This window comes from Astyanax mexicanus, chromosome 3 (genome assembly GCF_023375975.1).
Source record: "Astyanax mexicanus isolate ESR-SI-001 chromosome 3, AstMex3_surface, whole genome shotgun sequence".
NCBI classification, from domain to species: Eukaryota; Metazoa; Chordata; class Actinopteri; order Characiformes; family Acestrorhamphidae; genus Astyanax; species Astyanax mexicanus.
Genome location: NC_064410.1, coordinates 27,907,634 through 27,931,018, shown reverse-complemented (window position 1 = coordinate 27,931,018; position 23,385 = coordinate 27,907,634). Strand labels below are relative to the sequence as shown.

At 40.5% G+C, this 23,385-nt stretch overlaps 1 protein-coding gene across 1 annotated transcript in view; it reads right to left on the bottom strand.

Annotated features, from left to right (window-relative positions):
* Nucleotides 1-22,215, bottom strand: part of efna1a (ephrin-A1a) — a 28,726-nt gene extending 6,511 nt beyond the window's left edge. The window contains exons 1-2 of the mRNA XM_007230554.4: nucleotides 21,918-22,215; nucleotides 535-830 (exon numbers count right to left, since the gene is read on the bottom strand). Coding sequence (XP_007230616.1) covers nucleotides 535-830; nucleotides 21,918-22,015 — 394 coding nt within the window. The 5' untranslated portion in view covers nucleotides 22,016-22,215. The remainder of the gene's footprint in view (nucleotides 1-534; nucleotides 831-21,917) is intronic.
* Nucleotides 22,216-23,385: the final 1,170 nt, after the last annotated feature.

Genomic DNA, 23,385 nt, shown 5'->3' with positions numbered 1-23,385 from the left:
ATTCAGCCACATTAACATTGACATGAAACCTCCATTTAGTTTTCTTAAGCCATAACTTTGGTGCTTTGGATCATTGTCCTGCTGCAGAACCCAAGTACGCCTGAGCTTGAGGTCACAAACAGATGGTAAAAATATTGTGCTTCAGGATTGTCTGGTAAACAACAGAATTCCTTGTTTCATCTATTACAGCAAACAGCCCCAGACAATCACACTAACACCACCAAGTTTTACGTTTAGTATGATGTTCTTTTTGTTCTCTAAACCACATTACAGTATTATTACTGTCTTTTAATCAAACTTTAGTTGCTTTATTGTGTTATCATGCAATCTGTGGAATTAGGTTTTCTTTAAATTACAATAATATTGTTTATCGCTATAATTTTTTTTTTTTTTTATAGATTCTGCATATCTGAATCTAGTGTTTCATTAAGTTCATGTTTGCTTAAAAGTGTCCTATTTTATTTTCAATGCTTTTCCAACTTGAAATTATGCTGAACGCACTATTTAGAAAGAATACTATAAGGCTGTACTTACAGATATAGTAGTAGCTCTCTCCCTGCCGAAACTCCTTGCCCAGGGTGAAAGGTGTGAAGCGCTGGAACTTCTCGGAGAACTTCTCAGGAGCGTGAGGAGCAAAGGGGTGGCCGCACTCCCAGCGCATCTGGTCGTAGGACTGCGGGCGACAGGCGTCGTAATCCTCACGCTCCACCATGTAGAGTACGTAGCGCTCAGCATCTTGTGAGGGCACCTCGCCCAGAGGGTAGTGTGGGCAGACGATGTCCAGATAATCATTCAGACGCACCTCCACAGCATAGTTGTCCCACTGGAACCTGCAATGGACAAGGAGAGAGACAAAGGTTACAATACAACATAATAAAAGCCTAAATAGTGTAGAAAAGGTTTTTAACTAGTCTAGCTTTTTTGTACTGAAGTTTTTAAGTTTTGTCATTACTTGTCCAAATTCAAAATGGACAATGTTTACTCTGTTTTATGACAAGTAGTTCTATATGGACACCACTATAGGAAGAAGAAGAAGAAGAAAAAAAAACAAACACTTTAAAATACTTTAAATGAGCATGAATCATACTGTGATCCACAACCCTGTACCTGGAAATCTACCTCCCTCCAGCTCCAACCCAAACCCCATGTGCTCCATCTAATTATCACCTTCAGAGGTGCTTGATTAGCTGAGTGCGATTTGGGTTGGAGGTGCAACCTTCAAAAAGAAAAAAAAAAAGGTGATCACCAGGAGGAGGGTAGGTAGGTGAGCTCTAGCTACTCTACTCAACCTCTTTACCATCCTCACACACTAATACAAGCATGGCGGGATGCTCGTTTCATTTGTTACTGATGTCAGACTGATAAATTTAAATCTCAATGATCATAAGGCCTCCCTAAACTCAGAAGAAGAATTAGGGACACAAGGATGCTGCTAATTACATCATCAACTGACTGTACGTGATCTCAAATGATCACGACATAAATATAATATGATAATCAGGATATCATCTATTGGGTTCATTTGTATGTTTATTAACATACATAACAGTGCACATAGAAAATCTATGATTAAATAAAGTTTGGTGGTCTTTACAACAGGAATAATTGTTCTGTTATGCTATTCTATGATCATTGTCAGTGGCATTTAAATGGTCTTAAAATGACAATAATTTTAACAATAGTAACGTTTATCTCAATAATTTCTCTGACAATATATTATTCACAAAAAAAATATATATAAATATTTATGCCATGTTTACATTACAAATCAAATCAAAATTACCTTAATCAAATCAAATTTGCCCATACTGACCATTCAGTTTCAATTGAAATGCGAGTGGTCTGTATTTGAATGGAATATTTATGAGTCTGTACCTAAATCAAAATGCATGTGTATGCTGATACGTTTATGTATGTCATATTATGTATAAACTTTTTTTTTTTTTTTAAAAGTCCATGAAATCTGATCTAAATGTTCACATTAATGTTGCACAAACACAAATCAAATACATATCAAGGTCAACGTTTAAAAGTGCCTCAAGCTGAATTTACAAAGATTGGAACTGATATGTCCACTGGCTCTGAAAAAAATGATTTGTGTCACAATAAAAGGCAAAAAATATATAATTAGATTCAGTCACTTCAGTATGATGTGAACCTGATTGTGAACGTAACCTTAGTAAGCTCAGTTTTGATTGGATGCCAATAAAGTATAAATCAAATATCTTACATAAAAGCAGTATAAGTAATGACTCATTCACACCATTATTGTGAACAACAAAAATCTTAATGCAATAAATAATTTTTTAATTTCAACAGAAAAACAAATATGATGGTAATTATTAAAAGAAAAGATCAAAATAGGTTTCCGACTAGAGAAACGAGCCAGACCATAAAAATAATGACGGGTCACAGAAGGCGGCGTCTGAAAGCTCAGCCACAGTTCTTCCCATCACGACTACGGTCCACAGAACCTGCTGTCCGTCATCCAGCCTGAATGCTGAGTGCTGCGCAATCACGGCTGCAATCGCCCCCCATCGATTGGAAATGTGTGCTCAAGGAGCGCTGGGAAATCAGCGAGGGCCGGAGAGAGGGAACAATGGCGAGACGGGTGAGGAAAGTGCAGCTCTTCAAAAAGAGCAAGATTGATGTGCCGAATGTATGAATATAGACGGAAAGCGGAAAAGAGAGAGAGCGAGTATGAATATTCATCGCCGATATTGAACTGTTGATCGGTGTGGTACAATGCGGTGTGTTGGGGAGCGGGGGCGAGACAAAGGAAACGATGAGCGTGTGCGTGTGCTTTGATTGATCTCCCCTCACAGGAGAATAGGGTGTTGTTTGCTTCACGGTATTAGAATGCTGTCAGGATCGCATGCGGCCCTGATTCAGTATTGACATCTGCAGCCTCGGCCACTGGGACCTGCCTACCCCCATAAAACACACACACACTTTCACACACTCACAAGAGTGTGCGGTACTGAAAAGGATGCATAGGGTTCAAGTAAACTGTAAATATCCTTAGAAGGCACGTCCACAAACCTAAGAGCCCATATGATCACTCGTAAAACTATGTTATCGGCATAATTAGCAAGAAATCAATTTTATAGTCCCTAAAATAGAACCCTGTGGGACTCCATAATGTAATGCAGCAATGTTTCTGCATTATTATTAACAGCTGAATCATAAACATAAGATTTAAAGTGGTTAAGTTGCACCCATTGCTGAGACAGATGAACACATACACACAGCTTGTCCAGTCCCTGTAAAGAACTGTAAAGTACTGTCAATAGAATAGGACTCCCTGAACAGATAGACAACATATGAACATACTGGCATCATGCACACTTCAAGGCTCAGGTTAGAGTGGTATAACGCCCTCCATTAAGAACTGAATAGCTGTGGTTTAATGGAACTGTTCTGGGGATAGGTGGTGAATATCCAACATTCTGACCTCACCAGCACTCTTGTTGCCAAATATCGCAATCAAATCCCCACAGCAGTGCAAAAGCAGGATAAACTCATTTTACGCTCCAGATTTTTTTTTTTGCAACACAACAATAATAATAATAATATTAAAAAAAAAAATCAGATCAGGTGTCCCAATCCTTTTTTCCCCCACTAATGTTTATTTTTCTGAGTTTTGTGTACAGGATAAAACAGTGATTATGATGTCATACTGGGCTTTTGTCCAATGGTTGCTTTACGGATTATGAGGTCACTGGTGGTTGTTGACTCTCTATGAAGGATCTAAATCCATCTTTTTTAGGGCTAAAAGCAGCTGTTCAGTGTTCACCACGATGGTAAAACATCACCACACTGACTACCCTTAATTGAACAGGCACAAACAAATTAAGGCCTGGAGTTTGCGCAAACAAGGGGGAATAAATCTGCTTTCTGTCTGCTAACTTTGACACACTCCCCTGTCTCCCATTACACAGACAGATACATATAGCTGCACACAAACATACATACATACACACCCTGTCTGTGCCACACACTCCCCCTTTCATTTGACATCCACAGAGGGAGGGAGCAGAGACAGTCTGACTGTCTGCCTCTCCTCTCCGGTCTTCCCCTCTACCCTCCCTCCCTCTCTCCTTCGCTCCACGCCTACTTTTCTAGCTCTGCTGCCTGTGCGGCGGACACTAACCTGCATGCCAGAGACAGAAACAATGCAAGTTTGTGTGTCAGTGATTAAAACCCCCAAGCCAGAACGACTGCGACTGCAGGCCCAATCACTGCAGTGCTGCAGCCTCTCCAACAAGTCCAGAATACTACACTTGCAGCCGATCATTAACTTGGCCCCTGCGACCTGTTCGCTTTATCATTTCTCGGCAGCTTTCCAATAGCGGTGCAATGTTTGCTCAGTGTAGCCAATGGTCCGATTGTTTCCTCGTATTTGACGGAGCTATTTATCTACAGCTGCAAACAATGTTCACTTTAAGCCTGCTCTGCCAATATAACCACCCTGTCTACTACACGTCTAGTAAGATCTACTAAAGGTCTACTAAAATCTAAAAAAGCAATAGCTCAATATGGTATTAGTTATTGAATAATTAATGACTTAAGTTTTTAGTAAACAAAAAAAAAAGATAATAATATAACTGTTTCTTTGTGTAACTAAAATATTTTCAGGTAAAATAGACCTCCATTTTATTAGCATCATCAGGCAATATTCACAGTACCAGGCTAAAGTGACTTCAATCAGAATTTTATTTTGCTTTTGGAACCTCTCTGATCAAAGTAAAACTTTTCTGAAATTTTCAGAATTTCTTGTAAACTGTAAAAACAACATGTTTTGGTCATTTAAATGTCTCTCATTTGATTGGGTCTGCCACGATCATTTACATTAGGGAGTTATCATACAATAACTCAACAATGACCTCAATAATATTTTATATTTTCATATTTCATGGTGAAATCATCTATTATGTTCATTTCCATTTGTTCACATTTATTGTGACAGGCCTAGACATAGATCTGATTATCTTTTATTTTTTTTTGGGCCACAAAATCCAATCTTTACAAATAAAGTTTTAAGAAACTTTTATTTGTGGTTGTAGTGTGGATATGCATCGGATTTGTGGGTATACGACATGAAAATGAATGGTCAGATCAGATTTCTTACATCTTTTTTGCCCCTTACAGATAGAGATAAATGCCTTATAGGAATGTCTGATGAACAACAATTAATCTTCGCAAAGCTGCTGAGCATTTATTTCCAGTCAAACAAGACCAGGCTATGAACTTTATGAAGAGAGAGAGAGCAAAACACCCAAACGTATGAATAGTTTGCAATATTGGCTCAATAATGCATTAAAAAAGTGATTATTTGTTTTTTTCTGGATGCTGCATATTGAGCAAGGGACTAAATCATTACAAATCACAAAATAAATCAACTCAGTAGCAGCGCAAGTTCCGGTGCTGTTTATATAGTTTCTTGTAGGTCTATAAATGTAGTGTTGTACTGATGTCTATACCTGCAGTGCACAGTTTCTGTGATGTAGAAAGTCATTAAACTACTAATAAACCAAGCATAGGGACAAGCAAAGTACCATTTCAGCAGTTTTTCCTGAGCACTGCTTTCCAACTGGACACCCCCTCCCTCTCCCAACTTTCCCTTTCATCTGGTAGCAGCTCTGTGCAATGCTCATTCATCCATCCATCCATCATCGGGCCCAGCAGTAGCTGCCAGCAGGCCCCCTCCAGTTAGTCTCTCATTTAAGTGGATCAGGTTTTTCCCCCATGAGCCACACACTGTGACTGACTGTGCATCAGCGCGCTGTAGAGCCGGGAGTTCACAGTAATGTAGACGTAGTGTTCACAGCTGCACAACATACTGTTTGTTAACTGGTGTCAAAATATCAGACTTCACAGTACTGAGACTTCCAGTATGAGTCTGAGAAGTCACTAATGGTTTTGTGCTCGTGTGCTGCTAGTAGGTAGGCTGGATGAATCAGGACGTTCACATGATCTAATAAACATTTAAAAAAAGATATGGGTCAAAAACAATGCCGGCTATTCTTTAACCGAGTCACTGACATGTGTTAAAAGAATGCTGTTGCTGTTACAAGTTTAATGAATTACAGGAGTTTCCGAACAGGATGATTTTACTGTACATTTAAATGCGGTGTGTACATTTTAGTGTAACATTTACTGTATGTCCATTTTAAAGACTCATAAAATATTGCATCTCAATATGTTTTTGAGCCCAGTATTTCTAAAACACTAAACAACTACCCAACATGCATTTCATCTGGTACTCAAATGCATATCTAGGTAGAAAGACTGTGTGAGATGAAATATGCAAAAATCAATTGATTCACTGCAATAATTACAGCTGTTTTAGCTGCACTGGGTAAAGTTTTGGTTGTTATCTGGTTTTACAAGACACATTTAGATTTACACTACTATAATAGGTGGTTCAAATACGTCTCAGGACACTTGAATGGAGATCTCAGTGGTTTGTGTTCTCAGATTTGTATGTTTTAAATGCATCTGCAGTTTTATTTGTTACTTATTTATTTAATTTATTTACCAGCACTAAACATGTTGAAAATTCTTGAACATTATATCGCCCACCTGCTGTATCTTGTATAACTGTACTAACTGGGTAAATTTAAGCTCATGATGAGGAACTTATGCCAGTTACGATACATGTTTTACGATGTAATTGTATCATACATTATGTGCACATACATTTTTGTTGACCTCAATACAGCCACGTTAGCATTAGAATTAGAGTATATATATATATATATATATATATATACTCCAGATCCTGTGTCTACTATAATAGGAAATAATCAGAACAGCAACATGTTAAAATAATACTATGATAATGCAATCAATCATTATATCAAAAATATATTTTATCATAATTATTTCTGGGACAAGGAGTTAAATTAATTTTCATTGCAACCAGCCTGGAGAAGTTTCCATAAGTTTCAACAAATAGACAATAAGATATTTATTTTGGATATTTAATCTGTTTATGATCATCATATCATGAAATATTCTTAAGATAACAAAAGTATCTTTCTTCTCAATCACTTCTGGGACAATTAATTGACAAAAAAAAGGTCATCATGAGCAGCCTAGAGGAATTCCTAAAAGTTTAAAAAAAAAAACAGAAATTCATGCCATCATAACACAATCTCTCATATATTAAGCTGAGATCAGAGGGTTTCTCGTAAATTTCTCTATATTCAGAACTGATTATGTAAAGTTACTCCACAGTGGTGAGGAGGAAGTGTTTTGGATCAGGTTTTACGAGGAGGGGTAATGAATCAAGTAGATGTTGAAATATTTGTACCAAGAGCTGGATTGAACCTGACGTGTGGACGCACACACCTACGCCAAAAAGAGGCTCTGGGGAATTTCAGCTGTTTCCATGTGAAGCTGATAAATGTAGGCAGTAGCACTTAGGCTTTATTTGCCCCCTGTGTGTGTGTGTGTGTGTGTGTGTGTGTGTGTGTGTGAGAGAGAGAGAGAGAGAGAGTCCATGTGACAAGCTCCACATGTTGGACTAATGATCAAAGTGTAGTGAGTAGTGAGTAGTGAGCGTCTGCTCTGCGTTGGTGCTTGATTACGGACTGCCCGGACAGACGATCCGTCTCCAGGCTTCACCAAATGCCCTCTAAACACAAACACACACACACAAGCACACACACACACGTACACACAAGCACACACACCCACACACACACACCCACACCCACCACCCTTTTAATTGGCCTACTGCTTCGCCTCATTGCAGACAACACAAACACACACGACATGAAGAAAGAGGTTGTGAAGGCAACCCAAGAAGGGCTGGCTGGCTGTTCCTCATGTTGAGGGTCAAAGCATGGTGGGTTTGGGCACCAGTACTGAACCGTGCAGAATGTGGGGTTGGGGGAGGGGGGTGTTGGGGGCTGAAGGGGGGGGGGGGGGGGGGACACAGACTCACTAAACAACCGAGGCCTTCAATTTAGTAATAATAATCATCATAACCATAAGAACACTTTGATGATTGTACCTCCTTCCAAAACCCCAATGTTTAAGTCAATTTCACCCTTTATTAAACATGAATTAAACATTATACAGTGTTTACTACCACTTCACAAACAGCCCAATGTTTCCGACCTCCTTTCCAAGCTTACTGTATCATTTGTTTCAACTTGCTTCAAAATAAGTCCTTCTGAAGAATTTTGTTTTTGCGATTTCATGACATTTCTGAAACTAGTGAATCCTTCAGTGATGCAAATTCCATCCTGTTCCCCATTTTTAAAAATGATAGAAACAGCTGAACATGAGATGTAAAAGTCAATTTAAATGTTTAAATGTTGTTTAACCGTGGAAAATACTGAAATTTAGTGAGTAAATATATAATCTGCTGTGATTGAGCCCTTTTGGAGAGAAAAAACCAGAATGAGCGAGTCATTTACCCATCTCCCATTGCGCATCTGTCCCCATCTTTTCGTGTAATGCAGGACTGTTACAAATGAACGATTAGTTGAAAATTATATAGACTAATCGTTGCAGCCCTAGTGGGTTCTCAAAGAAACCCATGGTTAATTTCAGTTTCTTCACTAATTAACCCAAGTGCACCAAACAATAAAGGTAAAATTAATCTTTTTGGTACATTTATATATGTCTATATATAAAAAAAACGACTTATATTTATATAAATACAACAGACATCCTCAAAGTACACATTCTGATACACCCCTGAACAATTTGGAGTAGTGGCTCTGTTAATAATGCCGATAACGGCACATAAAGGGAGCCAGAGTGCACTGATAAAACACAGCAGCAAAAACAAAGGATCAGAAATGGATCCAGCTTAACACAGTCAATACTAGAGCCTTTAAAAACAGGCCTGGATCCGCCCTGATCCCAATCCGCTAAATCAGCCAAGACATGCCTACTTTGGAGCAGATTTTGCAGATATAAAGCAGACAAAGGCAGATGAATCAATCACTGTCACTACAGTAGGTTAAAAACTTTAAACTGGTGTTCTTATTTCTGAATTAGTAAAAGTAGCACTGTGGCTAATGCAGCTAGCTGCTTTTTTACTCTCAAATCCATCGGGATCCTTGAACCCGTAAAGTTTGGCCATTTTGTCATTCATTCACCCATGCAGCTCTTACACCACTGTAAAAACACAATCATCCACACACTCCACACACTTAACCCCTTAACATTTAATCAGCCTTAAATGCCATGGTGCAACGGTGCAGAACAGTGCTAAAGGGCATGTAGCAACTATTATTTTTTTTTTTGCTCTGTTTTTTTTTTTGTGTTACAGTCTGTTGATACTTAAAGCACACAGGCACATGCACATACACACACTGTTCAAGAGGCTGATTAAAAGCTGTTAGCGGTATGGCCCCAATGTGTTCATCAAAAGAGGGTCGGAGGGGGAGCAATTAAAACACAAAGAAGGGTATTAAAGCGGCCCCAGAGGGGGGCAATTATGCCGCTCCACCCCGGCCCCTGGGGGCTAGGAGTCAGAGGGGAGCAGGCACAGAAAGCGGGGAGAAAGAGGGAGCGAGGGGGATGGGGATGATCCCTAGGCAAGGGGTCAGTGGCTCTTCTTTTGGACTGCCGAGTGTCTTTTAGACTCTTACAGTTTACTTCTTCAATGGCTTTATTCATACAGTGAAGCCTTTCACTTTCTGCCTTTTAATGACTCTCTCTTCACCCTTTACACTCTCTCTCTCTCCCTCTTTCTCTTTCTCACTCTCACACACTTTGCTAATCTCTCACAGAAAGTGGCCAACACCCAGCGGTGCTCATTAACTGTTAGCGTTTTTTGTTCTTTCCTTTTTTTTTTCTTATGCGAGAAAAGATTAAAAAGAAGAATCAGAGACTAAAAAGAGATCAGAGGCTGCAAACCTTTACATCACTCATCCTGAAAGACATGCATTTACTGAAGTTGCTGAAGATATTATGTAAATTGTAATACATCGTTTCTTTAGGAACTTTTATAAGACTCATCATCCCTATTAAAGTTTTCTAGGTAATAAACTGTAGTAACACAGAATTAGATCACTTGATTACAACAATTACCAATGGCAGCGTGATACTCTCAAACCATTTCTCCATTCTACTGCTTTTTCCTCTTCTCTGTCCAGCTCAAGACGGTAAAAAAAAGCAACCAAGGTCTCAGCAACCTGAGATTGATTAGCAGAAGTATGGAAGAAATTTGGGAAAAGATGGGTGTGTGCTCGTGAGCGATACGGCTGAAATGATGGTGTTTAGCAGTTTCATCAGGCTGGAATTTTTTACTGGAATCCACGGCTGCTGTGCTCCTAATCTCTTTTCTTTTAATCTTTGGGCTGGAGTTGTTTCTCTCGCTCTCTCTCTTTCTTTCTTCTCTCCCCTACACCCACTCTGTCCATCCACCTCCACCTCTCTCTCTCTGGCAGGAATGTGGAGGCTTTGGGGGGGGATGGGAGGGCCTGCTGAGGGGTAAAAGGTTGAGGAAATGCTCTGAGTCAGCAGCACTGAGGCTACCGCTAACACACACACACACACACAAATATGTGTCGACAGCCATTCAGGCCTGATTCACCTGTTTTACGGTTAATGTTCTGGCTCTTTCAGCACTCATTCACTCAAACTCACACTCACTCTATCTCTCTCTCTCTCTCTCTCAGGCTTCTGATCCTCTAACTTTCTCCATCAGTCACTATCAGTAAATGTTAAGGTTCAGCCTGTTCTTTAAACTTCATCTCTCGACCCTCTCCTGTTCTCATTCCATTCTGCTCCACCTGTTGATCCCCCTCTCCCGTCTCTACACTCCTCTCCTCTCTCTGACCTGCACTTCTAGTATTCATTTAACCCCGAGGTCCGGGAACACAGTTCTCTCCTCTGAAGTTCTGCAGAGCTAATGGTGAGAGTGTTGGTCTTCCGGGTGACCGCTTCAGAATGCCGTAAGGCCGGTTAATCGGGAGCTCGGAGCGGCGGGATTACGGACCTGGAGCTGGTGAGGGGCCACCCGGCCCTATTCATCCTCACTAGACCCTGCTTAGTGCACACAAACATAGAGCAGGCTGGAGTGAGTGAGAGATAGACAGAAGAGAAAGAGAACAAGTAAAGTAATGAGAAAGAAGGAAAAGGAATGTTAGAGAAAAGGAAAAAAGACAGAAGAAAAGAAAAATAAAGGAAAGGAAACAAGAAAAAAAATGGAAATATGAAAGAAGAGAGAAACAAGTAAAAGTACGAAAAAGAAAGAAAACAAATGAGAAAGAATGTATCAGACTTAAAAGAAACAAAAGAAAGAAAGACGTGAGAAAAGGTGAAACAAGAAAAAAAAATGAAACAATACAAGGAAGCAGAGAGAGATCAGAAATTAGAGCAAGAAGACCAAAAAAGATAGAAAGGAAGGGAAAAAAGTAAGGAAAAGAACACAAAATGAGAAAAAGAAAAAGAAAGTGAAATAAAAGAGAGGAAAATAAATTAGAAAAGCAAGAAAGAGAGAAAGCAACAGAAGAAACAGCAAGAAACAAAAAGTTCAAGAACTCTATTGTTGGGCTGCATGAACTGTTTAAAAACAGTTGAATAGGGAAAGATGGAGAAAAGTACAGAAAAAAAGCAAGAAAGAAAACAAGAAAAAGAATGGAGAGGATGTTAAGAGATAAAGAAAGAAATGAGAAACAGTATAAAGTGACAGAACACTGAATGAAACTGGGACTCTCTATTGTGCCTGTGTTGGCTGTGTGTCTTGGTTTAAAAAACAAAACGAGTAAGGTAAGAGGGAAAGAGAGAAGGAGAGAAAGAGCGAGGGAGAGGTAGAGAAGTAGATACTTTAGCAGTGAGATTAAAGAAAACGAATGAAAGCAAAGCTTTGGACAGAACCACTCTCAGCTCCACGTCAATAAAACCCAAAAGCACTCGAGCCAAACTGTCCTGCTTTTGAAGTGCTCTCCAGTGCTGCACATGTGGACAAGAGAGAGGAAGGAGAATTCAGACGAGAGAGAGATAGAGGAGAAAAGGGGGGGGGGAGAGAGAGAGAGATAGAGAGAGAAAGGGAAGAAAAGAAAAGTGAGAGAGATGCTTTGATAAGCTAGAATGGACCAAGACCCACTCTTTCATCTTTTTATCTCTTCATCCGTCCATCCATCTCTGTCCCTTGTCCCCTCCCTCTCTGTCTCTGACTGTTGCCACTCGGTTTGGCGCCTCCCCCTCAAACCAGACTCCATCCAATCAGAAACCAGCTCACTGACTGGAATCTCTGGCATGCCGGTCAGTGACCTGTCTCATTTTCTGTTGTTGCCATGGACACTCAATCTGGCAGAGCAGCCCCCCCACACCGCCCCAACTTCCCAAACACCCACCTTTTAAAAGATAATATTCTCTTTATCCGTCTCGATAGACTTTTCCTCATCAATCTCTTTGTTTTGCTCTGTCTGTCACTTTGTCTTTTGTCCCCCTGCCTCGTTCCTCATTCCTCAAAAGTTGTCAGATTCCTTATTCGTCCCCCAGCTGGTTTAACCCTTTCTCTGCTCTGAGTGAAAGAATGACTGACCCGTTTCCTCTATTGATTAAAATGCAGTGATAAGGATGTTAGCATTCTTCCGCTATTGAACCGTGAACATGTGTGTGCAGCACACAGGTCGGAATAACAAGTGTTTTCGTAATACAGTCACCAGAAAGCCATGTTTTTCTTCCTTAGCTTATCAGTTACCAGAGTATCAAGGTTATCATTAACCTACTACATATTCACCAACTTTCAGTTAAAACTGGACTTGCGCTGAAGCCTCGTGTAACGATTCTAACCATTTAATTATAAATCCTAAAGAAGACCCTATTATTATTGTTATTATTAGCCATTTAATTGAGCAGATGTGAGACATGGAGTACCACAGGGCTCTATTTTAGGGCCTATAAAAGTGTTACAACTTGCAATGTTATTAAACTGTGGCCATATAAACAAGTTTAAAGAGTTTAACGTTTTTTTTTATGGTTAAGCAACGACAATAGAAAAGCTTAGAAGAGGCATACTGGACATCACAAACACATAATTTATATTACAACACAAAAAGAAATATATTGTACAATTGCCCATTTGTAACTACTGTTGCTGTTGTATTTAAATGCTCTCACTAAAGGAATCAAACATGGCAAAATAAATAAAAATACAATTTCACATTGGATGTGTATTGTGGTACTGTGAACATAGCAATCGCAATTAAGCTCTTGTCAAAGATGCTATGATCTTCATGTTTGCACATTTGTTTCTGCCTCCAACTCGAGAATTCCAACTCAACTCCAAGAATGGACCGTTTGTGTTAGTCATCGACCATCCTCCTACATCAGGGGTCAGTTTGTGACCACAGGGTCACTGTTGGCTGGAGTTTTATCCACCACAAAAATTCTGCACTTGTTTTCTTATTTTATTTTTGTTGATTTACTGCAACAAATGAATTACAATTCTGTTTGCAGGCACTTTTGCTCTTTGTCAGTCACCCTCTAACCTCCATCAGCATTGCTCATGGAGTTTTTTCCTCATTTGGCCCTCGCCATTATCTAGTAAACAGCGGTCCTGGGGCCAGAAACTGACCAACCATGAGGAATAAGCTCATAAAGTAAATACAAGCTCATATAGGCCAAATAAGCTTAAGCTGGAAAGCGTTTGCCTGAGCTCCATGAGCCTGATAGAGGTCAGTAGGCCCTATTGGTTACCATGATCAAATTCGCAGCCCGAAGCCAATCAAGAATATTGACCCACTCAGCTAAATCTGCATGAGCTGTCAGCACTGCCCCAATGAAATTAAAACTCAAATCAAATGCAATAAAAGCATATTAGAACAGGATATTAATGCTCGTTTATCGCTGCTGTGCAACTTTTAAATTATATTAGCTGCTCTATTGATTCTTCAGGCAGTTCCAATTATGTGCAAATCAGGTTCAGCTGAACTGAAGGACCCTCTTGTGAACTTGTGGCTGGATGGTTTGTGGGTCTGGGCTTTGGCCGGCCTGTGGGGGGCGCTGCCAATCTGGCCAAAGCTGGCGGCCTGGTGCCAGAGTGGCGTGCGTGCGGTGCCTCGTGGGAATGGCCTATCGCTTCCAATCCTGAACATTCAGGAGCAGCATAAACAACGAGGCCAGGCGAGCCAAAACCACACACAGAGGCCCGCCATGTTTACCACAAGCAGTGTCCAGCCTAGCAGCGGCCAGTACACACACACACACACACACACACACACACAATTCACATTTACTCACACTTTACACTTCATATTGTCCCGCAAATCATTTGCATACAATAACAAGCAAATGCACCCCCTTTACAAAAAGTCCCACAGAGAACATTAAAAATGGGTAACAATACAACAGCCTGCATCCAAAGTAAACTGGAGCACCACGTGTGCATGTGTGGAAGTGCTGAGGAAGTGCTGTTTAGTCTTTAAGGATATTAATCAGCCATCTTATAATCATGGAACATCACATTTTCCTCACTTTCCTTCCTAAAAATACAAAAAAATATGTATATATACAAACAAAAAAACAAAAACCATAAAACCAAACAAAATGTGTAATATTTAAAATATTAATATTTTAAAGTCCTCATAGATGACAAATACATAGCAGCATCTTCAAGTACTCAAGCACCCACCATATGAACAAAAGTTTTGAAACATTCTTTTGAGTTTACTTTCTGCTTTTATTAAAGCACCATCATTCTTGAGAAGACTTTATCTTGTTCCTGTCTCATATCTGGCATTAGATATGGCGCCAATAGGTTTATATTTATCTGATTCTGAATTCTATTCTATTGGCAGTACATTAAAACTTTTGTACAGGGACCAGCTAGACAAGCTGTCAGTACTTAAGAGTAATTTAAAGTACAGCTGAATGCATTCAATAAAAAGAGTGTGTTTAAACATTAGGACATATATTTTAGAGTATATAAATACGTGTGTGTGTGTATGTTTGCGTGGGAGAGCGTGAGCGAGAGTGAGAAAGTGCTTGGGAACTCGGGACAAATCGAGTCTACAGCCATTTAACACTTCTAAATAATGGCAGATTTATTAGTATGTGTGCGAGAGCGTGTGTGTGAGAGAGTGTGAGCGAGCGAGACAGGCTTGTGGAAGCATCAGACTCGTTGCGTGCGCGGGTGTGTGAGAAAGGTATTGTTTACTGTGCGTACAGGATGTGCCATTTTCCCGGGAAAAGAGTCGGCCAGGAAACTCGCACTCGGAGGGAGAACGCGGGGTCTCTCTCTCTCACACTAATCACACACACACACACACACACACTGCACACACACTGCAAACCTTTAGCCTGATTTTTAATCTCGCCTCCTCAATCAGACCTGTAATCTCAGTAAAGTCTGGGGGGAGCTTTATTTGCTATTCATCACTTTTTACATAACACACACACACACACACACACTATTCTAAATATCCACATCATAACAGTCGATATTAGATAACCTCTTATATAAGGAGTGTATAAGAGCAGCCGGTGCAGCCATATCTCCGTCTAGGCAAGCAGGCAGGATTTGTAACACATTTGTTTTAGAGTTAAAATTGTGCATTCTCCAGTTTTGTTGTTTGTGTATCAGAATTTTATGATGAATAGATCAGTAAAAGTGCTCCAAAATGACCTAATAATTATAAAATAATGTGTTTTTACATTACAGAAATCTACAAAAAAGCCCTTTGCTGTGCAAATGTCGACTGCCAAGCAGGACAAGCGACAACATCCACAGCTCACTTGGAAGTGCAAACATACCAGACAGTTTAGAATTTGTTGCCAGTTCTTTCCAGTTACCAGCCATTTATGTCAACTGATGAGAAAATCACTATTGCTTTACACTAATTAGACTCTTGTGTGGAGTATAGCATAAACAGGGCAGTGGGGAATCATTTAAAATCATTGTTTGTCAAATGTGTTTTTCAATCAATAACAATAATGAAACGGTACATAAACCCTTATTGATCACTGCTGCATTTTGACTTTTAACTATTTTTGGTGGTGTCTTGATAGACAACCGCCTGAACAGGACTAATGATGTTCATTAAAACTGAGTGTACAGTAAGTCAGTGTTCTAGAAGGACTGGGGTTAAGGATAGGGCATATTATCGCTTATCATGACAATAAATCATATTATGACAACCATAAAATATTATCCTTCAAAGTAAAAGTAAAAGTTTATCTAAGAGTTTCTTAAAGCTCACCTTCCGCGAAAATCCGATTTTTCTTGTTTTTTGTGAAATACAGTAGGTCTCTCCGAGTTGAATGTGTACACCTGCACATTAAACTGTTTTGCAGCCCCCATTGTCTGCAGGAGCTAAGCAAAGAAATCCCCCCTCCCCCCCTCCGAAAAACGGGTGAATTTTGAATTATCTTTCTGCCTACGTAGGCAGAAACTCACAGACCAGCCCACCTTGGCTCGAGAAACTCCCAGAGGCGGAGCTGAAGCGACGCAACATCACCGCTCATCAGTTAGGAGGTGGGAGGCAGTGAGCGGCAGAGCGGTGGAGGGGCGTCGCAGTGCTCCTAGCCAATCAGAGGAGAGATATTTGCATGCTGTTTGCATGTATGAATAGTCATGAGCAAAGCTGGAATCCGGTCATTTTGGACACACCCCTAAAACAGTCCATTAAAAAAGAGCTATACAGAGACACCTGAGCACTTTTTTTTTACAAAAACGGCTCACATGTCATTCATTCATACTAGAGACCACAACTAGACATTTTAAAATGAAAGAAAAAACGACGGAAGGTGACCTTCAAGAACTACTTCTCTTTTCTCCAAATTGTGTTAACTATTAACTATAAATTTTTTTCTTGGAGTTTAAGTATAACTATGAAGATCTGCTTAACTGAACAGAGAAAGAGAGAAAAGTGAAGGAAAGGGAGAAAAGAAGGGAGCGGTAGTGAGTGCAGACTGAGTAATGGTTACGGCTGCCAAGAGCGATAAAAGATCAGGGTACAGAGAGAGAAAGCGAGAGAGAGAGAGAGAGAGAGAGAGAGAGAGAGAGAGCGCAAGAGCACATAAGAGAAAGAGAGAGAGAGAGACCTACACACTTCCTTCTTTCAAAAGAGGGTAAAAGGAAAAGGGGGCACAAAAAGGAATGAAAAGAGGAGAGGGGGTGCATGTAAGGTGGGGATGAGAAGCAGCGAATGAAAGAATGAAGCAGCGATCCGGGGACTGGAGAAGCGGACTGAGCGGCCCCCATTCAGGGACCACCGGAGAGACAGAGAGAGAGTGACAAGCTGCGCTGGGTGAATGGCACTTCATCACTCACTCCCACACATACACACACACAGTCTGATAGGGTGAGTTAAATGTGACGGTGACGGGCGGACAAAAGCGAAATGACACTTTATGAACAGTGCTGTAACCTCACACACACATACACACTGTCTGTCCGCCGGTGTGTGTGAATAGTGCTTCATCTGTGTGATGAACTCTGGCCTGCGATGGGCCACAGTAACCCCGGCTTTGTTCGCAGGCAGACCAGCACCAGCAGCTCAGCTAATTTGAGGTGGAACGTTTAACAAAGGAGAACTCACTTAACTGACCAGCAGCCCCCCCACTCCCACCCTGAATAACCCACCATCACATTCAGACTAGCCCCCTGTACACAGTACACTATACCGAGGAGGGAGAGAGAGAGTTAAAGAAAAAAAAGAGGAGAAGGAAGGGCAAACTTTGTACCAGCGAGGTGAGCGGTACGGTGGGCAAGCAGCCAGGAGTAAGAGAGAGACGTGTGGAAGAGAGAAAAAAAAAAAAAAAAAAGAGTAAGAAAAAAACATAGGAAAGATACCTGTTAAAATTCAAAAAAAAAAAAAACAAGAGAAAAAAAAAAGTAACAGAAGTGCATGCACATGAATGGAGCCAAGCTTGTCTGTCCTAAGCTGTCCTGAAGAGAGAGGGACAGAAACATGAGAAAAAAGAGAAATGAGCAGAAAAAAGAAAGGAAAACAGAAGACAGACACAGAAAGAGAGAGGCAGAAAGAGATAGAGAGGCAGACAGAAAAAGACAGAGGAACAAAAAGAGAATGATCGAAACAGAACAAAACTAAGAACAACAAGCAAAATAAATAAAGAAAGGGAAACAGAAAAACAGAAGACATACTGAAAGACAGACAAACACAATGCAGAGATAAACAGAAGAGTGAAGGAGCGAGAGAATAAAGAAAGACTGAGATGGCGAGAGAAAGAGAAAGAGAGAGAGAGAGAGAGAGGATACAAAAGCAGACAACCAGATAGTGAAGCAGAGAGAAAAAGACAGAAAATACAGACAGAAAAAAAAATAGAACAGAGCAGAAGAGTGGCAGAAAGGTGAAAAAGAGCTATAGTAGAGAGAGACAGATAGAGAGAGAGAGACACACACAAAGACAAACAGTAAGAGAGAGACCTGTGTGTGTAAAAAAAAAGAAGAGGAAGTTGGGTTAATATGTGTCTGATTTAGTCAGTGGATTGGAACAGTGTTGGAATACGAGGTCTCCCGCTGGAAGTTCTCTCTCTCTCTCTCTCTCTTTATGAACACACACACACACACACACACACACACACACACACACACAGTGTGGAAGTTTCTGGTTGATCAGCTTTGCAGTATTCAGTGCGGCAGCAGCAGCAGCAGCACCAGAGCTAAGTTTCAGCGACAGCCCTAACAGATCAACAGCAGCAGCAAGCAGAGGCAAGCACAACAGCAGCACGCACAAACACATCCACATCCACACTCTCTCACACACACACACACACACACACACACACTTCACTCTCCAGAACTGGAAACACCACACACACACACACACACTCACACACCTGTCAAACAAACACAGAATCACCTCTCATGCTGAAACAGAGCCACACTACGCTCCCAGCCCCTGACGACCTTGGAGTCAACCTGCCCCAAGGCATTGGCACTGGCACACACAGACAAACACACACACAGTCCTCCCATTCTCAAACAATGCACAAATGAGACACCCACACAGTGGCCAAGCCAAGCTAAGCTAAACTGCAAGGTTCACTGAGTCTTATTCAGTCCTGTTCTGCGCTCTTCACTCTTTAGAGACTTTAGTTCAGCTCAGGTTAGGCAAGGTTAGCCGTTAGATGAAGTGACAAACAAATCAGTAGCACATGCCACTTTCCTTCACAGGAACCTGACTTCTTATACAACACCCATATCTCCCACAGAATAAAGCCATTCACTCCCACTGCATGGCATATGCCCTTCTATAAAGAATGGCTGCAGTGTTAGTTTATGAGCGAGAGCGTTATCATGCTCTCGCTCATACATTCTTCAGGGTCTGCACTCTTTCACTCTGTTCTCATTCATAACTTGCTCAGTTCTCTGTGCCTGTGATTCATTCTCACTGCTGGCTCCAATTCCTCCAATCCCACAAGGCCCTGGGTACTTTTTCCCCCCCCCCTCTTCTCTCTCCCAGCTCAGCGTGTGCCCACGGCATATATGGGTCAGGTTACTCAAAACCTGGATCCCAGCGGCGGATACCTTCTTAATCACCTTATCTTCTAACACACGGCTCCCCGACTCCAGTCCTGGGAACCTGCAGTCTGACCACACCTGATGCAGCTCATCTGCTCCCAGCCCAGCCATCCATGAATGAGCTGGATCTGGTTTGCTGGGGCGGGAGCACTTTGCTACACTGTGCTAGTGAGAGAGAGAGAGTGGTCCAAGCCATGGAGTTTGGATAAGAACACATGAGAACGTGCATGGGTGCCACACATAATGAAGACCGCTTCACTAAATGCATTTCAAGCATGTCAATCAGGACTGTACAGAGCTAAAGCACTACACCCTAAGTTTTTAAGTTTAGAGATGGGGTGCAGTTTTGGAACATGATAAATGATGCAATTGTCCACAATATAATGATACCCACAATAAAAGGCAGATAATCACCTTAAAAAACAGTACATGACTCTTGTATAAATCCAGTTAAATAGATCTTTTAGTGCTTTAGTAGTAATGAACTTTAGAGTTAGTCTATTGTAAAGGTGACCTACTGACCATAACAATATGCTTGGAGAAAATACTGTTAAATCATGATACAAATTAGATTAGAAATGCACTGACATGAAATGTAAATATTAAATCAAAACCCAACAAAATGACACATTGGGTTGGATGGGTTTTCACAAAATAAACAAATTAAAGCATATTGCTGTCTTGCTTTTTTTTTTAAAGAAAATTCAATACTTTTGATCACTGAACATTATTAAGATCAAAGGAGGGACGCCAACAAAGCACAATACTGTTAAGAGTCATTAATTCTGTATTTTCACTTATTCTGCTGATCACTGTAAGGGTTTTTTTCCATTATGGCTAAATAATATTGGTTGCTGAGGTTGCATATCACATTCTAATACATGGAATAAATCAAAATATACAGGAAATCCAATAGGACCAACCATCCTAGAAAATCATTTAATTAAATGACTCCAGCAGAAAAAACAACAGTTTAGTGCAACACCAACTTTTTCCACTAGTTTACCATCTCATTTAACATCTCAACAAAACTCAAAAGAATTAAAGACACTGACTGAATGTTCTGGATGGTGGCAAGTAAAACATTAAAACCTAAATAAAATAAAATAATTAAATTACATTAAATAAATATTTGTGCCGCAGGCACCCCCAACCCCCATCACCACCACTGTAAAGAAATCTGAGCTGCTACACTGCTCTCCCTGACAAGACTTGTTACTGTTTACATCTCCACCATTGAAGTATGCAGATTTGTTAATCCCATTTAATGCATGCAAAATCTGCTCTACTCTCCTGTTGACAGAGTGGAGCGGATTTTCCATTACAATAGACAGTATAATGCTGTGCCTACTCTGTTAAATGTGATGCAATCCATCAAGTCTGCAAATACACAAACCCTAGTAGCTAACAGTTAGTTACTGGAGTTGAAGAGATATTGTACAGAAAGTGGAGAGAGACCATGGGTAAACACTACACTGTCCATAGCTGAGCAGAGCAGAGCAGGGTTACTTCGGGACCCGGATTGGGACCGCCAGACAGACACCAGACAACAGTTGTAGCTAAAATATAAAACAACATGAGGATTTGTTATCTCTCATGTGCTTTACATGCAATGACGTGGGATAAACCGTTCATAGTACTGATCTTATATAGCTAGCAACTCTCCTCACAGTAAGACAGTAGGGCTGGGCAATATGGTTGTACTGTAATATTTATAATAAATAGAAATCACAATACACAATATTTATCATCATATTTTCTTAATCAGGAAAAAAAAATACATGAGTACTCTTAAATATAGTGATTTTTTTTTTTAAACGCGCTGCACTTCATTTCTTTCCCTTTATTTTTGCCATTTAAGCTTTTTAGGTCCAGTCAATAACCAGAAATGGTATTGTAAAAGTACGGTGTGTTGTTATTATTACAATACAATACCGTTGTATATTGTATACCTTTTGCACTAATGCATACTTTATTTGGCTGCACTAATTTGATATTGGTGATATATTTTATACAATTATACACTTCTAGTCAAAAGTTTTAGAACATCCCCATTTCTGTCTATTCAGTAGCCGCTAATGCTACAAAATCCAGTTTACAAAATTTAGCAGTAAACAGGCAGACAGTTTTAGGAAAATGAATAAACTAAAAACTGACAAAAAAAGGTTTTATATTTTAGTATTGTAAAAACATATGTAAACATATGTTTATATAATTTATCACAATAACAAACGTATCACGATACGATAAAATATCGTCATATCGCCCAGTTCCACCTACTTCACAGTCTCTACTACAGAGGAGCCTCAGTCTGTAAATATTGTTAAACTGGGCAATAACCCACAGTAAACAAAGCCTGCGTGAGCTATACAGTGTAAAAGTGTGTGTTTCTGCTGTAAGACGCGATAATTTATCAAATAAAAGAATAAATGAAGGCAGTAGAGGGACTTACTTGGAGTTCGTGCTATTCCAGTACACGCTGTGTCTCTCTGCAGCCGAGAGCCACACGCAGACGCTCAGCACCACACAGGGCAGCCACAGCGAGTCCATGCCGGAGTCTTCAGGTAACTCAAAAAACGACGAAAAAAACTCAAATTCAGCACAAACTGCAGCTCAAAGCGAGAGTCTCGTCCCGAGGAGCCTCGCTAGTGACCTCAGACTAGTTTATCTCAGCTCCAGCGCTGTGTTTACTCGCTCCAGTGTCCGCACTTTCACAGAAGTTCGCCTTTCAGCAGCTCTGACAGTGAATGAAGACCAGCGGCGCGATTCAGTTTTGTTGAAAGGCAGTCGATAAACCACGCCCCCCGGAGCGAGCCCGGCCAATCAGAGCAGCGCGTTCCGCGTCGCGCGGCACGGAGAGCTCTGTCGCCCTCTGTGGTTGAGCAGTGAGGGGGTGGCGGGTCAGAGCAGGATTACTGAACGCCTTCGAGCCACAGAACAGTACTGAGAACTGTGGAAACTTCATGTTCTGTTCTCCAAAATATTATAACTCTTCAGCTGTACTCTCTAAAACTCTATCCTCAACTGGTAGATACTTTAAACCCTGGAGCTGACTGAAAAAACTCCTCACTGTTCCTTTAGCTAGCACTCTATTTCATTGTTAGCGCGTGTGGAAACAAATCGCATGTTTTAAAATATGATATAAATTAAACTGGAATAATGCAATTTATAACACAGTTGGTGTGATTGAAAGGCGTTCTATGAGTGCCGTTATCAGCCAGTAATGCTCTGTAACTGAAGCTCTCCATGTAGTATTACTCTGCCACATACAAGTAACCTAGCAAAGATGCAGCGCTTACAAGCCAAACAGTGCAGCTATTTTAACTCGGCCTCGTTTTTATGGCCGCAGCACAGCAGAGCCAATCTTACACATTGTAGCACGAACCTTAAGTGTGTTATTGCTTAATTGTTCTACACTAGGCATGCATTTAGAGAGCCAGTAAACCCTAAACCATATTTATTCCTAACAATTAAACACTTTTATTGTGTTGATTTTCCGCCTTTGCGGTGCCCTCACAGGTTCAATTGTACTATAGGCGTGGATGATGTTTCTGTGTACTTTGGTACGCAGACACTTCACAATATTCAGATCAGTCAATCAATCAATAACACCAACCCCCTGCTTGCATCCAACCATCTGCCTCTCATTGCTATCAGTGGCACACTGCTGCTGCTGCAACTCAGCCAATCAGCTCTCCCTCCTGCCCTGCCTCTAAACCCATACATCACCCAGAGACCCTCCCAAACTACCCCACCCATTTTTTTGCCTTTTTCAAATGTATATTTATTATTTATATATTATTTATATTATATTATTTGTATGATTTAATCAGACATGTATAGTAAAGTACTAGAGACCCAGGATTGAGTAAAAGTACAGGTTCTCTATCAAAAAATTGTCTTAAGTAAAAGCTGAAGTG